Source organism: Poecilia formosa, unplaced genomic scaffold (assembly GCF_000485575.1).
Source record: "Poecilia formosa unplaced genomic scaffold, Poecilia_formosa-5.1.2 Scaffold5, whole genome shotgun sequence".
Lineage (NCBI taxonomy): Eukaryota > Metazoa > Chordata > Actinopteri > Cyprinodontiformes > Poeciliidae > Poecilia > Poecilia formosa.
This window is the reverse complement of record NW_006799944.1, coordinates 5,094,092-5,109,978: the sequence shown is the minus strand read 5'-3', so window position 1 is coordinate 5,109,978 and position 15,887 is coordinate 5,094,092. Positions and strand designations below refer to the sequence as shown.

The window sequence follows — 15,887 nt, the reverse complement described above, 5'->3', positions numbered from 1 at the left end:
AACATCACAAACCTGAGTTCTTCATGTTTTCAGACGCAAAATTAAAATCAATTTAGAGTGGCTCAATCAGATTAAGGTCAGTAGGCTCAGATTGTCTCTTCAGGACCTTAAACTTCTCAAAATGATCTGTATATTCTGGCACGTTCACTTTCTGAACTGAGCTACAGAAACAAATGAACAATTTTTTTCAATACGTTTCATTGAGACACGGGTAGATCGAGTGACGACACTTAAAATGAAAAGAGGAAGTGGAAGCATGTGGTTTTTAAACAGCATTTATTTAGCTTTCTCCATACAATACATTTAATGTTTAACAGCACATACTGTATTCTGAAATAACTCTCAGTATAAAATAGGGCTTCTACAATCAAAGAATAGTCATACAATGCTCTGAGGGACATGAAGACTACGGCAACAGTAAAACACCTCCATATTAAAGAACAGGATATTGAGAGAAGTGATTGTATTTGCCGAGCCACCGCTGTACTATGCAGAAGTCCCGACCCCCAGCTCTCAGAGCATCCGACATCCTGCAAGAACCCGTTTTTTTTTGTTTGTTAATCGTTTGTTTCTCAAATAAAGGAACAGAAAAGACCATGGTAAAAGCAAAAAGAATATAATGTGTTACGATGACTAAAAGGGTTTTGGTAACCTGGATAAATCTGGCCTTTTGTTTGGACACTGAATATATACCAATGTCAAAGCATACACAGCATTATGACTGCTAATTGAAGCTTATATTGAGTTTTTTTAAATTTTTATTTTATTTTACAATCATATATTAAAATGTTTGTGACTGGTGCTGAAAGAGACAGGATTTTTGTTTCTTCCCCCACCCCCAAAGTGTTTTCTTCACATCAAACACCGAATCACAGCCAAAGTATACTGTACTATCACTGAAGCCACAAGAAAACCAGCTTATTTCAACGACATTGGCCAATTAAAGCTCGTCTTGACAAGGGGCTTTTCATCAAGGAGCAGGTGCGCATCAGAGCGTCTGGGCCTATATAGTGTCTGTAAATAGAATACATATAACATTGACCAGCTTTCGTGTTAAATGCCTAATATATTTAGGTGCCGAGTATAAATTATATAACGTTTCCAATTGGGTATGAAAATAGGCCAAAGTAGAAGGAAGCAAAACGAGCCTGAGAGGGAGGCCGAACAACGGGAGAGAGAGAGAGAGACAGAGAAAGAGAGAAAGAGAGAGAGAGAGAAAGATTTGTCTCAAGTCTTGAGGTAAGCAATGTGTTTCAGTATAATGCCCTACAGACAATCATACAGTTACAATCATTAATTCTCTATGTACAAACTTCCTGATTTACATACACTGCACTGCTCGTCAGCTTAAAAACGTCTTCGAACTAAACACGAGACCATGGCGATGGTGCGGTACACTTCAGAACGAGGCGGGGGGGAGAGGGGGTGGAGTCCGACTTCACGTAGCCCGTTTCATGGGCCGGGTGATTAAAACGAACATCACAATATGGCTATTGAAGATGGCCTGCTTCCTCTTGCATACGTCACACACACTTATCAAATATCTACAACAGTGCAAATTTTCCTCATCAGTCGATTCCCACCTCCAAAACGCCCCGCACCGATCGGATAACTGGCAAACTACATGAGCCCGTTCTTTGAGTTATACCAATGGGAACAGGAGATGGTGAAGGACAGCTTGGAGAGGTTAAAAAGACCTCTCCAAGCTGGAGAGGAGGCATCCTATAGCCTCCTATAGGAGGCTATAGGATGCTGACGCCAGCAGCGTGTCAAAGTGCTCCAAGATGCCGTCAGGCGTCATGCTGCATCGTCTGAAAGCGGGAGGTCTGATTTGACACGGTGGCTTGAAATCAAAGAGAAAACAGGGAAGCGAGGACAATCTGACTGCATCCAGTGGATGTACAGCAAGAGGAAAGTCTGGTAACAATCCCAGTAATAAATAAATAGAAGGAAATCCATAAATAAAGACGTGTAATAATGACACAGGGAATAGGCCTCGAGTACATGAATAAAGTGAAAAATCTGCTGGAAGCAAATTTATAAGAACCGTCTTAGTCCTAATTGATGGCCTACAGAAAGGTTTATTAATTTTACCATACGTTTAGCTCTCTTTCAAGTGTGAAAACATTGGTTAGAGATGCCTTTTTGAACTTCTGAATGTTCCTGTGAAGCCACAGTTCACACGCAATATATAAAAAATGAGACCAAACAGTCAGACGAGTTGCCATGGAGCTCTGGGACAATTATCAGGAGGATGTGTTTGAAAAAAGACAAGTCATGCACTTAACCACAAAGGCCTCTATGAACGCTCACTGCACAAGACTCCACTACCGAAGAAAAGGCATGTTGAAGCTCTTTAACATTTCCACACTGAACATTTAGCCAAGCAGATGAAATACTGGGAGAATATAGTGTGAGATAAGGAAAGATGAAAAATGTATAGTAATAGGGACAGGCAATAATTGTCTTGCTTATAGATTTTTTTAAATGTTGCTATAAATAGCATAATAATATTGAGATGACATTTTAAGTACACATTGCCCTCCCAAATTGGACTTTCTTGATAAGAATCTGAAGGAGAAATGAGGGACAAACATAAAGCTGAACTTGAAGCCAATTAAAATCTATGAGCTGAATCAGAGTGCATGAACAACCTTTTAAGATTCAGAACTAGTTTCTCCATACAGGAGACATCTTCCCGACATAGGGTTTTTTTTGGGGTTTTTTTGCCATTTATTTTGTGAATTTTAATTGGCGTATTCAATGTCTACTCCCAGTGTCATTCCACATTTAAAAAACTACAACCTAATAAAATTAATGCATTACTGTGTTTTGATTTCTTGTACGTGTGACTCGCTGTGGTTGCTACCAGGACCAAGCTGAACTTTGTGTCGACAGTCCTCTTTATCGAGGAAACTGTTGGTGCCGCGGTTCAGGATTTATTTCCCCTGCCGTAAGGTGCCAAGTCTACCATCGCCACCTTGAGTTTAAGCTCAACGCCGACGACCTGCATCCCATCAGAACGCGCGACATGCTGACTGAGGAGGCTGAAGAAAGCTATGAAATGCATGTGCTATAGTAGTAACAGTTTGCACACTCATCGACACTACGGACTGGAACCGAGACGTGACATCAACAAGCTGTACGAAGAGGAGGAGGCTATAGGATGCTACAGTACTAGAGCTACCTGAACATGCTACAGATTGAGACTACCATGACGGGAGGTGGTTTCTTGAACGCATACGAACCGGACCAGCTTCACCGACGGGCTTGATCCGCTTAGAGCAGAACACTAAAGTATTTGTTCGATGACATTTTGTCTTAATGTACCATTTTAAGCTTGACTCCAGTACCGGGTCTGCAGCTTAGTGGATCCAGGGGCTCGGTAAAGCTAGCCTATTGTGTGCAAAAGAAAGAAACCTTCTCCTCCTCCCCCCCCGTCATCTGTAGTCGGTTCCTCATATGACTCTCACACCACACACACACACACACACACACACACACTCGCTTGCACGAGTGCACAAACCCTGAAATTAGGAACGATTTCTATCATCATACAGCACTAGTGTTTTTGATTATCATAGAGAAAGAGCAAGGATTGCATACTGTACCATACATCTCCTAGGAGAGGCACCCTTCATCAGCATCAGATCAGTTAGTTCACCCCACACACACACACACACACGCACACGCACACACACGCATCCACACACACAAGGAACAATTGATCAGAAAAACAAAAAGAAGGAAAGAAGAAGAAAATTACAATCACATGCTTCATAACGGAATGTAGAGAAAGTTCAGATCAGACTCTTGGCTACGTCTGGGAGCGAGCGAGCGCACACTCTAGGCATGGGCTGGCTGTAGCATCAAGGTATACCAAGGTTCCTCAAAGTTCTGCCGTCAAAACCGCAAAAAGACATCCACCACATCGTTTGTACGGTTTAAAGTCCTCTTAGTAAGACGTGCAGCGTGATTGGAGGTTTCTCTGGCTTTAAGGAGAAAACCACTGCGCTGTTGCCCCCCTCCACAAGTTGCTGCACACAGCCATTCAGCTGGCTAAAAGAAGGTTACAGCACTTTTTTTTTTTTAACAAGAAAGACAATTTTGAGTGTTTGGATGTAGTTTCTTTAAAAAAATGAGAAACACTATGGCGTGGAAAGTAGGTAGTGCTGTTTTAAGTAAGATTAACTGACTTTTCTGTTCTGACATTAGACTGTAATGAAATTATGTCATGTTTTAGAGTTTTTTCATTTTGAGTTTTTGGGGTCAACACCATGATACATTTCCATGGTATTTTTTTATTTTTTTTTTACTTAAGCTCATCATACCTGGACAATCTCATTCTGGCCCATACCTAACACTCACACACCCACACCAATGAAAAGTCTTCTTTCCTCTACTTTGCAAGACGTTAAGAAGCGAGACGACTCACGAATGTCCTGATAGAAGACTTCTGCTGTTCACCAAGACGTCTGTCTGACGCGCTTTTATGCACAACTGGGAAATCGGAATCAAACGGACAAATGTTCTTAAGACGGTCGTCTTTAAAAGTGATATTTAAAAGTCCATTTATGGGTAGTTTGCTGAACCTGAATCCAGTTGATCTGTTTCGACTGGTTTTACCTCCACGCATACGGACCGTACGTCCACTCGTGTTTCAGTCGCCTAGCGCAAAACGATTCCACCTTCAGATCGAGCCTAAGGTTTCTATAAACACGGTCTACAAATGATTTCTGATCCCTGCCGAAAGAACTCAAAAACCTCTCCGGGTTTCTCGTCTTATTCCTTCCACTCAGCACAGCAGCACACCGTCTTCGACCCGGTTTGGGTTTAAACGGCGCTGCTCTCCTGCTGCATGGTTCCTTGCTTAGAAATCCTTCAGACATGAACATGTACATTTTGGACTTCTAGACAAGTTTAACAAAAGGAATTTGGCAGCTGTTATTTTGGCTACGACAACTACGGAAAAGTGCAAATATTCACTTCCTTTTGCTCTTTTCTTTTCTTTAAATGACATCTTACATTAAAGATCTTTTTTTTTATACATATGACAGACCTACGTCCCGAGGTTCAAGAATAAATTAATATATAACTCTGAAGGATCACCAATCTTAATCTGATGAAAGTGCAGCACCCCAGCATTGTAGGAAGAATAGTGTGTGAGTCGATCCGGGTAGCAGACCTCGGATCAGCAACTGCCGAGCTGTTCTTGCTTTGACTGACCCATTCACACTTACAAGTGTCGGACTTACTCATGGACAGGATAGCTCTCATGCACGCACACACACACACACACATGCTCACGCTGACTCTAGTTTAGATAAGTCTGGCCTCTCCCTCCATGTCCGGTGGGAGGTCACACACTCCGGTGAAGTGCATCTCCTTTCCCCTGCTTCCCTGCCCCATCCCAGCTCTGGAGCCCCCCAAGCTGGGAGAGGGCTGTTGGGCCTGAGGGTCCGGCGACGTCCCACGGGGGATCCCACCCGCCTGCCTCTCCTTCAGGAAGACCTCCAGTCGGCGCAGCATCTGCTTGGGGTTCTTTTTGGCAAACAGCTCCACTTCTACGCGTCACAAGAAAACGAAGGAATGCTCAACTAAGTAAAATCAAACATGTTTCTAAAAAGAAAAGCAAGACATTTTACAAAATAATATGAAAGTTAGGACTGATAAAACTGGCATATTGTGCTAAAAATATGAAGCCAGGGACTTGCGTAACAGAACATTAATAAATACATTTCTGTTGATTTTGTTTATGTGCAAAACTATTTATGGCAGCCAATTTTCATCCAGACTGAAACTGCATTTTTAATGCTTCTTAGCTGCTTGGTAAATGTGAAAAAACAAACAAAAAAAAGAAAACAGCTACTGTTTTTACCTTTTAGCACGAAGCCAGAGTCAGCAATCGTCTTCTGTTGGGTCTTCCACAGCTGGTAGATGTGGAGAAATGTGGCAACGTAAAACTCATTGAGCACACCGACCACTTGCTGACGACGATTGCACTCCCTGACACAGACACGGGAAAGGGGAGCCGTCAGAGGCGACACATATTGAACTTAAACGATAACGTCGCTGAATCCAAGTAGTCCTTGTGATTGAAATGTTATTAAAAATTTACTTTACTCTTAATGAAGATGGACCCACAGAACGGAGCATTCATGAGTGTGGCCTGATGGTTCAACACAATTTAGGTCAAGGATGTCCAAAGGGTGGCCTGGGGGCCACTTGCAGCTCATGGACCCTTTGTGTGTGGCCCCTGACTTTAAGTTCAAGAATGATACAAATTTGGCAGCCCCAGCTCAAGTGTTTGATGTAGATGGAGGCAAAATTATCACAAAGTAAAATCTTCTTACAGTGGATAAAAAATGGCTACAACACAAAGTATGTTTCTTTAAATAACCACGTTTTTTTTAACATTTTTTTTTGCAAGGACCAGTGACTTTTACTGAAGGCAAACTTTGCTGCACCAACATAATCTGCTTTTAATTAATTTAATAAACTTGGCTTAATACATGAAGCATTTTCAAAGAAAAATCAATTTATTGATTAGAGATGTTTTCTTTTTCTTCTCCAATTGACACCTAAAAATGACTTCTAATAAGGTGAACCATGCAGAACTCTTTTTAAGTTTTGGATCTAGAATAATTTATTTACACATTCCTTTCCAGAAACAAATCTGACGGCTTTATTAATTTAAGTAAAGCAATGATTAATATTTTTCTAAAAGGATCTGCAATGACATCTCAATTTCACTTTGTTTTTGATGAATGACGAGGGATATGGCATCGTTCCAAATAATCACCCCAGCCTGATTTCATCCTCCCTTTGAGATCCGATGTTCTACAAGAGTTTCTGTCATTTTGTTGATCAGTGCAAAGCAGATAAAACAAAAACGAAGGTAGCGGAGGTGTGACTCACTTGGACAGGGCCTCCTCTCTCAGGACTTGCAAAGCAATGCGGGTCATGTTGATTGACATCACACAGAAAGGGAAGTTCTACAACAACAAAAAATACACATTAAGTAATGCATTATGCAACAGTCTCATACATTCCTTCATACTTTGAAGTTTTCTCTAGAAACTGGCAAATTTTTTCAGTTTCACTGAAGGTTGCTTAAAAGGGGAAATATCTTTGTTAAACCGCTCACCACTACAAATTGTATTCAATCACTGGTTGAGAGAAATATGTCCAATTTTGATCTCTGATTGGTTTGTCCAGTTCTACAAAAAAAATCAGAACTAAAATTGTAGGCAAATGGTTTAATGAGAAGCAGGTACTTTGTTTCGAGGATAACAGTGTGAAAGATAAAAACAATATCTCTACACATATGTATGCGACTGCTAAAGACTTGAAAAGTACTATAAGAGAGACAACACAGGCTCTATTTTTATCTCACAAGCTTAAGCAAATTTACAAAGCAGGGTGAGAATAGTTAAGATACTTCAGAATTTCTAGCAAAGTTGCAGTTCAAAATAATTCTCCTGTATTTATATCAAATGCTAGCATGATGTCTGTAGACTCTGCCATAAATAAACTGTTTTAGGACTGCGTTTCGTGACTTGAAGACACCTGTGTAGGATGCTGCGACAGCTTGTAGATATCTCTCGCCAATGGCAGAGTTTCTGGGTCCATCACGAAATACAGAGTGTGCATCAGTCCAAGAAACCCAGTGCCACGCAGGTCAGTGGCCGGGTCAGAACCTGAAAAACACCAAACCACCGTAATGTCGCTTTGTTTAGTGGAACTGCTGTTTAGCTTTTTGACAACAAAGCTCTTATCAGGTGATCCAGTTTTAGGATAAAGATGGATCAAATAACTTCCTTGAGTTGAGTTAGTCTCTCAACAAAATTAAAACACCAGATGTATGATCAAATAGCTAACCCTGAAAGCCAATGTTTTCCCAGTGCGGACCGTAGCGAGGACAGTCCAGCCTGGCTCCAATCAGCCTTTTATGTATGGTCTGCAGGACACGCATGTGGACTGTTTGGCTGTTATCCACAGGACCTACACACACACAAACAGAGAGATCAAGCCATTTCTTTATAAGACAAACTGTGGATTTATGGCTGTAACTGTGGCAAATCACACACACACACACGCACACGCACACACTCACACTGTGCAATGGCAAAGACAAGATCCCTCTCCTCCAGGAGCTCCCTGTGCAATCGGGGCGGTCCGAACAGGAAGTGTGCGATCGCAGCCAGACCGGTCCTGCGAATAGTTGGCTGGATGTTTTTCTGCAAATGGAGGGTTTTAGGTGAGGAGGACAAACACTAAATAACTAATTCTCATATTTAACACGTCATCACTCTAATGACACTGCACACATTTAACATTAATGCAAGAATTAGAATCCACTGCGAATACTTGAAGGTTTTCCATGGTCTCTCAGAAAATCAGCTGGACTTTGTTTTCCCCCAAATCAACATTGCTTACATTTACTTTTTTTAAAATTTTTTTTTATTTGCTTACAACAGCAGTAAAGCACAACAACAAAAAATGTCTACTGAAGGGCTGGCCACTGGAGAGCAGTGTGAACTGTCAGATAAGAGGTCTTTCTTAGGATAAAAAAAAAACAAGAAAACTGCCTGGTTGAGGAATAATTAATCTTTAAAAAAAGAAATGATGTCAAATACACACCTGCAGCTGAGATGTGTGACACACAGTAAAATATTGCATTTCTTACCAGCAAGTCCCCAAGGTCTGTGGTCTGGAAGTACTGTAGAGCTTCATTGAAGGAGATGAGCGGGGTTGGGTTCGAGTCCTCAGTTAGAGCTGTTGAGGCAGTTAGTGAAAGAATCTGAGAAACCTACACAAATCTCCACACGCCCAGCCTTTCCTAGTTATTGTGAACAAACCTTTGGCGAAACAAGGCAATGTAATCCATCAGTAATCATTTTCTAGATACCTTTAATAAATCAGTTCAGTGTTTTATCCATGCCGTCTCCTTGGGTTAATTTAATTGCTTCCAACTTACAGTTCACATCAAAACTGATTTTTTTCCCCCCCTCCTGACTCAGACAAGTGAGGCAATGAGAGGCAGCTGACCTGGTTGGATGTTATCTAGAGCCTCCCACTCTTGCCTGGCCTTTTCCAGATCAGCATCTTCTTGCTCTTCTGTAAAAACATAAACACTCATAAACCGGGACAAACAAATCATAACTTCACTGCAGCCTTCAACCAGGAGAAGCGCTGCACTCTTCATTTGATGAGACTCACTTTTTCCAAAGCTCTGCCAAAAACAACTGCACAATATTTAGCATAAACACCTATTCAGGTATGAAAAGGTATGTGTGTGTTATTTACCTGTGGGACTGGGCTTGTCTCCACCTGTCGTCAGGTTCTGCAGGATGCCATTTTGCTTCAGTGCTGAAATCTAAACCATAAATGCATACCGTATTACATAAATCCTACTACTGTAAGTAGTATCTGTCAGATATTTACACCCATTCCTGATCAGAATGAATTTAGCATTGATTTAATTGTTTTATTTGGTTGGTGGGCCATTCTCATTTAGTCTGTTTGAACCTGAAAGTCCCACAGGATCTTCAGCACCACCTTGAGAGGCGATTACCATTTTGACCAAGGGGTCTCCAGTTCAAAATTGCAACATTTCTTATATTTACAGCGTCAAACAAAACAAACTCTTTGAAAAACCTGTTCACCTCCTCGCCTGTGGAGGCGCTGCACCAAGAACTACTGAAGAAAACGACATGAAAACCTTTGAAGAAAACATGGACGCAACTTCCTTCTTCGTGAAATGTAAACAAGAATGGGACGAAGTCGTATTTTAGTTGTTGTAGGATTCCTCTTCTGTCCACAGAATATTTCTCCCATTAGCTCTGGACTCAGATGTTTGTTTTGGTTGCAATTACCCAGAATGCCCAGCGCTGGGATCTACAATCTCTTTTTGTTCTGCTTGCATCCATATATGCATTCAAACCTTTACACAGTATTCGCCCAGCTAAGCATCCATGATGGATCTGACCTTAAAAATAATGAACATTAAGGAAATTATGCCAAAAGTCATTATGTCAGTACCAGCGAACAAGATTAAACAGGCTCTACCTTTTCAGATAAGAAGTGAGGTCACACCAAAATTGCCCAAGAATCTTGTTCTTGGCAACAAAAAATATGTCGTTTCTCTGCAACTCGATAAGGAATACTTCTCTAAATATTAGCATGCAAAGAAATATAAGGATGTAATTAAAAGCTCAAATTTCACAACATTCATGCTGATGACGAGTGTATGTAAACTTCTGACCAGCGCTGTAGTTGTTTAACAAAGCTTTATTACCGGCAGAGATCTGAAAGGTGCGTTGCCGTTGGTGTGGTCTTTCCCATTGTGACCTATGGCCACTCCATTAATGACCTGCACAAAAACAGGAGTTCACGCCGGTGACTTAGTCTTCCTAGCAACAATTAATTACATGGGATCAGAGAGAAGTGGCTTGCAGCTTACAGGCTTGTAGGTGGAATGTCCATTGGTGATGTCCTCTACAGGCTTCCGTTCATGTGACAAACCATTCAGACCCTGACAAGAAGAACAAATGAGCTTAAATACAAAAATAAAACAAACGACGCATAAACTAGTGAGAGTCATTATGAAAGCAGATCTCATATTATGATTTAATATATTGCCTGAAAACTCTTTTCCAATCTTGGAGGGAAGAAAAAAAGTAGAAGTGCTACATTTACCATAACTCGTTTTTGCAACTAATAAAACTTCCTGCAAAGACAGCAGCCCGAGTTAATGACCCCCTCACTTTTCTTTTTTCTTTTTGTAAAAACTTTCACTCAAAAGCCGTGCAGTATTAATGATATGATTATCCGACCGTCTGCAAGCGCTGCACCGCGCAAGGATAGAGGCCAGGCTGCTGGAGGTAATGTTATGGCTGCAAAACCAAGTTAGGGATAAGAGAAATGCGATGTCAGCTGCCACTGCAGCAACCTGCCGAGCAAGCCAGATCAGAGATTACAGCTAAGGCAAGAGAGACATTAGCTGACCTCAGGCTGTGATTTCAGCAATGGTGGCAACCTGCTTTAAAGAAACATATATATTTTTTTTTAAATTCAGAACCGATCAAGACGACGCCTGGAGAGAAAATGTTCCCCGCTGGAAGGGGACACTTGGAATAAGGCGGAAGAAGAGCGAACTCCGCTCGGTTTTGTTGAGCAACATAGCAGGTGCTCCTAATGGTGTTAAATTAGCGTAAGCCCAAACACCACAATGAGATTAAAGCTTGGATTGAAAAGAAGAAGAGGGTGAAACGAAGGTACCTCTGTGTGTGATGTGACGTCAATGTTTTCTTCCATTGCATGTAATCGTGTTGACTGTTGATGTTGCTCCCGATCGTGGCCTCTAAAGGCTCCCAAAGTCATGAACGGAGATGGGCTGGGGAGTCGGGGCAAACGCCAGCATGGTTTCTGTAGTGCACACCTGGAGGGACTCAAAGTCTCTATCTACACTTTTCTCATTTTCTCCTCGCATGCGCAGAGATCTTCATGTCAACAGCCAGACTTCACAGAAACGTCACTGCAATCCATATTGTCTGGATCATCTTGTTTTTTTTTTTCTTTTCTTTTCTTGTCTGCAGCCGAGTTCGGGTGGTTTCACAGGCCTCGATCGCGGGAGAACGTGCGTATGCAAGTCGACGAGCTCTTCTCAGAATCGGCGCGTAGTGTCATGAAACCCTGCCTCCTTCCTCTCCTCGGCGGCTCAGCCCCACCACAGGCAAACAGAAGCTGCATGATGCTGCTGCTTCTCGGGGCTGGGCTCTCCCCGTCCAAGAACCGTCATGATTCTGGCACCCAGAGCAAATGCAGTTTGTCAAAAGCTGGGTTGTTGTGTGAGCTCAGCTGCAGTGGAGAAGCCAAGAAGATATTGCGGTGTGGGTCATGTAGAAAAAGTTCTTGTACGGCCCAACTCCAAAGGAGGAGGCACGCAGTATCTGAAAAGTATAATAAGAGTAATAATTATTTGATATGGAAGGAACAACAATATTACACCCAAATATGAAAGGTGTACAGCTGACTGTGGGGTCTACCACAGCAGACAGCCAAACTAAACAACAAGCTAGTGAAAATGTTACAGTGCTCTCCACTCTTTTGCTTCAGTCTACACTATGCATAAAAATCACAATAATTAATTATACAAATATGTAATAAATAGCATTATTACAACTGTAACAAGATATGTTAAAAGCCATATCAGAAATTTTTGCTAAAATATGAGATGTAAATGCTGTAACACAGCACGCATACACACACACACACACACACACACATACATACAACTACAGAGAGAAGATTGTGGAAGAAAATCCAAAATGTTTGACCCAACTGATGCAGTTCAAAGGCAAGACTACTAAATACTGAGAACATGTATGTAAAATTATAATATTGAAGTAGAGATTCAACTAATGATTATTTTAGTAACTTGTTATTTGTATTACTAAGCCATTTTTTAAATGGCATTTTCTGCAGATTTAACTATTTAAACCTAAAAAAAAAACAATATTAGAAACACATTAAAAGATCTAAATAAGTACGTCAATTATTTTTTTATGAGGAAATGAACAAATTATTGCTTAAAATGCAGTAACGTAATAGTCCTGTAATGAACGAATGATCATTTACAGTACCGATTAGTAATTGGACAGGAAAATGTGCTTAATAGGAGATTTCTTTACAGAATCTGAACTGGGTGAAGCTAAAACTATGCCACTTTGGGAGTCCTGTGTCCTCTTGACTTTAAAAACATTACCATATTTCTAGACAAAAAAGCTTTTTATTTATTCTTAAATGCAAATGTATATATTTTTTGTACAATCATGGCTTAATTTCTGCTCTGAATACGTTGTCTTTTCAGCAAATTGCCCTTTTGAGTCTGTATTCTCCAGTTAATGATTAATTTATTACCAAATACATTTATGATTATATCAATAATCAATTAATCATGATAATCTTTTCTGGACTATATTGAAGATATTGCTAAATACATACATTATTTCTTTCATTTCGGTGGCGTTTAGCAAGTAGTTGGTAACCGAAAACAGGAGAGGTTTGGTCCGATTTAACTTCAGACATTGAGAAAAATGTGTCATTTTATTCGGAGTATGTAAACTTCTGGTTCCAACAGTATTAATAGTAACTTATTATAAAATATAGTAGCATAACGTGTTTATTACCAAATTACAAAAGAGTTGTACTTCACATTTTATCATTATGTTTGTATTTGCATACAGCTTTCCTCGTGCACATTTTTTGTTTTACTATTTTATTGTAACCAACAGCTCAGCACAGTAGCGAAACGTGTTAATCGTTTAAAAGTCAAAGTATTGCAGAGTGAACGCACAGCGCCATGTCAGAAGTGTTCATTGAGCTGAGTTTCTGCGCTGACAGTCTCCTACAGAGGCGGTGACAGCTCCAGCCCCAGCAGCGGTCGGTCTGCCGTCAGCTAGCAACCAGTATCTCTAGCAACCAGAAAGCTAGCAGCCCCGCTGGCACAAAGACGCAGCTACAGCTTTATCGCAAACCGAGAGCGTAACAAACTACATTTTCACTATGCAAGCCCGTCGAAAGTCTCTGGCAAAATTTTAAATATTTTTTGACGCAAATACTACGAGTAGTTAAGCAGCCATTTCCCACTAAGCGCAGAAAAGAAAAGCCAGCTGCCAGGCTAACTAACTAACGGGGCTAGCTGGAGCTCTACTGAACTGTAACGGAGATGGAGTCAATCTCCAAATCCGACAACAAGGCGCTTATTAAATCTACTTCAGACTTTATTGTCTATGAAACACGCTCAACACATGACATGCAAAGAAATGTCCAGCCATACTATACGATAAGAAGCGTGCAAAAAGTACCTGAGTTTCTGATTGTTTCTCCCTCCAATCTCAGCTTCCCTTCCCCCGTTCAGTAGCCACAGCAATTTCAAGTGCATCCTGGGAATTGTAGTTTCCTGTCAAAGACTAAATTCATTACGTCATTGCTTTCTGGGAGCTAAGGTAGAGTATCTATGACAAATTCCTAAAACAACCCTTTCCCAATGTCTTTCTCGGTCTTTACGTCAGCGATTTAACGCACTGATGAGATGTGTAGAAACCAGCCTCTCTTCCACAGTAAGTGCCCCTATTTTCAAAGCCTGTTCCTGAAGTTAAAAGTGAAATTATGGTTCTATTTTCATCTTAAAGGGGTGGTTCGGTATCTGTAATGTAAGGATATATTGTCCTATCAATATCTTACCTTCAGAAATTAACTCTCTTGGTGTTAGTTGTGTTAGTGAGGCATTATTATTCATTGAATTTCTAGAATATACATTTTGTACTTTTTAATTTTTTTTTCTTTTTCCCTCTGTTAAGGTTAACTTACTATGCGAAGACCCAAACACATACTTTTTCCTTACTGGGATTTTTACAGTTCTGTTTAGTATTTTTTTTTTCTAATTTCAGTTCTGTTACAAGGAAGCTCCATCCATTTTGGTCAAAAGATGTTATTATTATTCCATCCATTTTCTAATTGTGTATCTGTAATAGTAATAGGGAAAAGGAGGTTTGGGGTGATTCAGAGAGACATATTAACCTTACATACATGTTTTTCACTGTGGGAGGAAGCCAGAGTACCTACAGATAACCCCATGCTTGGAGATGGAGAAAACACAAACTCCACACAGAAAGACCCCAGGCAAAGATTCAAATCCAGGACCTTCTTGTTGCAAGGCAACAGAACTAACGAACATGCCACTCCACAACCTACGTATTCTGCAATACGTTTACCATGTACTATAACATACTGGAATCGTCTTATCTTTTTATCAAGGCTTTATTAACATGTGTTCCTCAGAATGTGCCCATATTCACCTCAGGACAGGAAAAGAAAAATTAATTAATCAATGCTGGCATCACTGCCAAGGATTTAGTATGGCTGCCAGAAAGCTTGTTTTGTCTGTCTCTCATTGCACGACTTCTTTGCAAAGAAATTATTTCCCTTCTCTGGTCCAGGGTCAGGTTTTTCCCACATCTCCACCTCATTGCACCAGTAATGGAGCACGTTCTGTGAATCTCCTCCAGTCTGATCACATCTGCTTTTGCTTTCATTTTTAGGGCATTTGCCTGTGGAACATTCTTTCGAGAAAAGTATTAAATAAAGGAGGACTTGGCGCTTAAACGCCGACATGTATGTCCCACTTAACATTTGGGAGTGAATATCAATCCCCATGTTTGTCAGGAACCCAATCGTTTGATAAGGTTTGCGGAAAAAGGGAGAAGAAAAGAAGCCCTTGATCCTGAAATCTCAGTTCCAGGTTCAAAGAACGTTTTTGAGCTTTAGTGATACAACATAATCACACAGATATGAAGCGGGATCATAGAGAACTTCTGTGAGACGGGAAGTGAGAGTCCTACACCGTGACTCATTCTGGCCTCGTTTGTCTGCGCTGTGTCCAAGAAAATTATCCGTTGCAAAACATTTTGGATTGAACAAAGCTACACAAATTTGGCAACGTGTTACATAACGGGCAGTAATGAGGGACAGATTTCCTGTTTGGAATGAAAACTCTGAGTTACTTGATCATGGGGAATGTACTGCTGGCTCAGATTGAGCTGCTGTAGCTGCTGGGCTCCTCACACATCTGAAAGGCCAACCACCTGCTCATTCTGGCAAAACCAGCAGTGAAAGGCCATCAGAAAGGAGGGCAGTGCTTTTGATGATCAACTTTTTTACAGAATTTTAAGGAAAGTCATTAAATCGTTCCACTTCCTTTCCTGTCTAATAGCAGAAGAAACAAAGTGAACTCTCCAATCTGAGTTCTAAGGCTAGCATTCCAGTTAGTTTTTTACTTGTGAATAACCGGAGGACCAACTAATTTTGCATATTCTGTTCTA

At 40.7% G+C, this 15,887-nt stretch overlaps 1 protein-coding gene across 2 annotated transcripts; it reads right to left on the bottom strand.

Annotated features, from left to right (window-relative positions):
* Positions 1-2,721: 2,721 nt before the first annotated feature.
* elmod3 (ELMO/CED-12 domain containing 3) lies at positions 2,722-13,976 on the bottom strand. Of its 2 annotated transcripts, XM_016678042.1 has the most exons (14): positions 13,872-13,976; positions 11,284-11,954; positions 10,466-10,537; positions 10,301-10,375; positions 9,310-9,379; positions 9,052-9,120; positions 8,690-8,778; positions 8,117-8,240; positions 7,882-8,004; positions 7,570-7,700; positions 6,919-6,995; positions 5,879-6,006; positions 5,284-5,564; positions 2,722-3,701 (listed from the first exon to the last, which is right to left on the bottom strand). In XM_016678042.1, exons 2-13 carry the CDS (start codon positions 11,383-11,385, stop codon positions 5,320-5,322), a joined length of 1,305 nt encoding a protein of 434 aa, XP_016533528.1. In that variant the 5' UTR covers positions 11,386-11,954; positions 13,872-13,976; the 3' UTR covers positions 2,722-3,701; positions 5,284-5,319. The 2 variants fall into 2 exon arrangements, with proteins under 2 accessions (XP_016533528.1, XP_007564667.1); XM_007564605.2 differs by having other exon boundaries at positions 2,722-5,564.
* Between the last annotated feature and the right edge of the window lie 1,911 nt (positions 13,977-15,887).

Bases quoted from the DNA above. Each gene is read 5' to 3' on its own strand.
- elmod3 (XM_007564605.2), bottom strand. From the start codon at position 11,385: ATGACTTTGGGAGCCTTTAGAGGCCACGATCGGGAGCAACATCAACAG. The intron at 10,376-10,465 runs GTAAGCTGCAAG...GTTTTTGTGCAG, and splicing joins GACATTCCACCTACAAGCCT to GTCATTAATGGAGTGGCCAT. The intron at 8,005-8,116 runs GTGAGTGTGTGC...GTGTGTGTGTAG, and splicing joins TGTCTTTGCCATTGCACAGT to GTCCTGTGGATAACAGCCAA.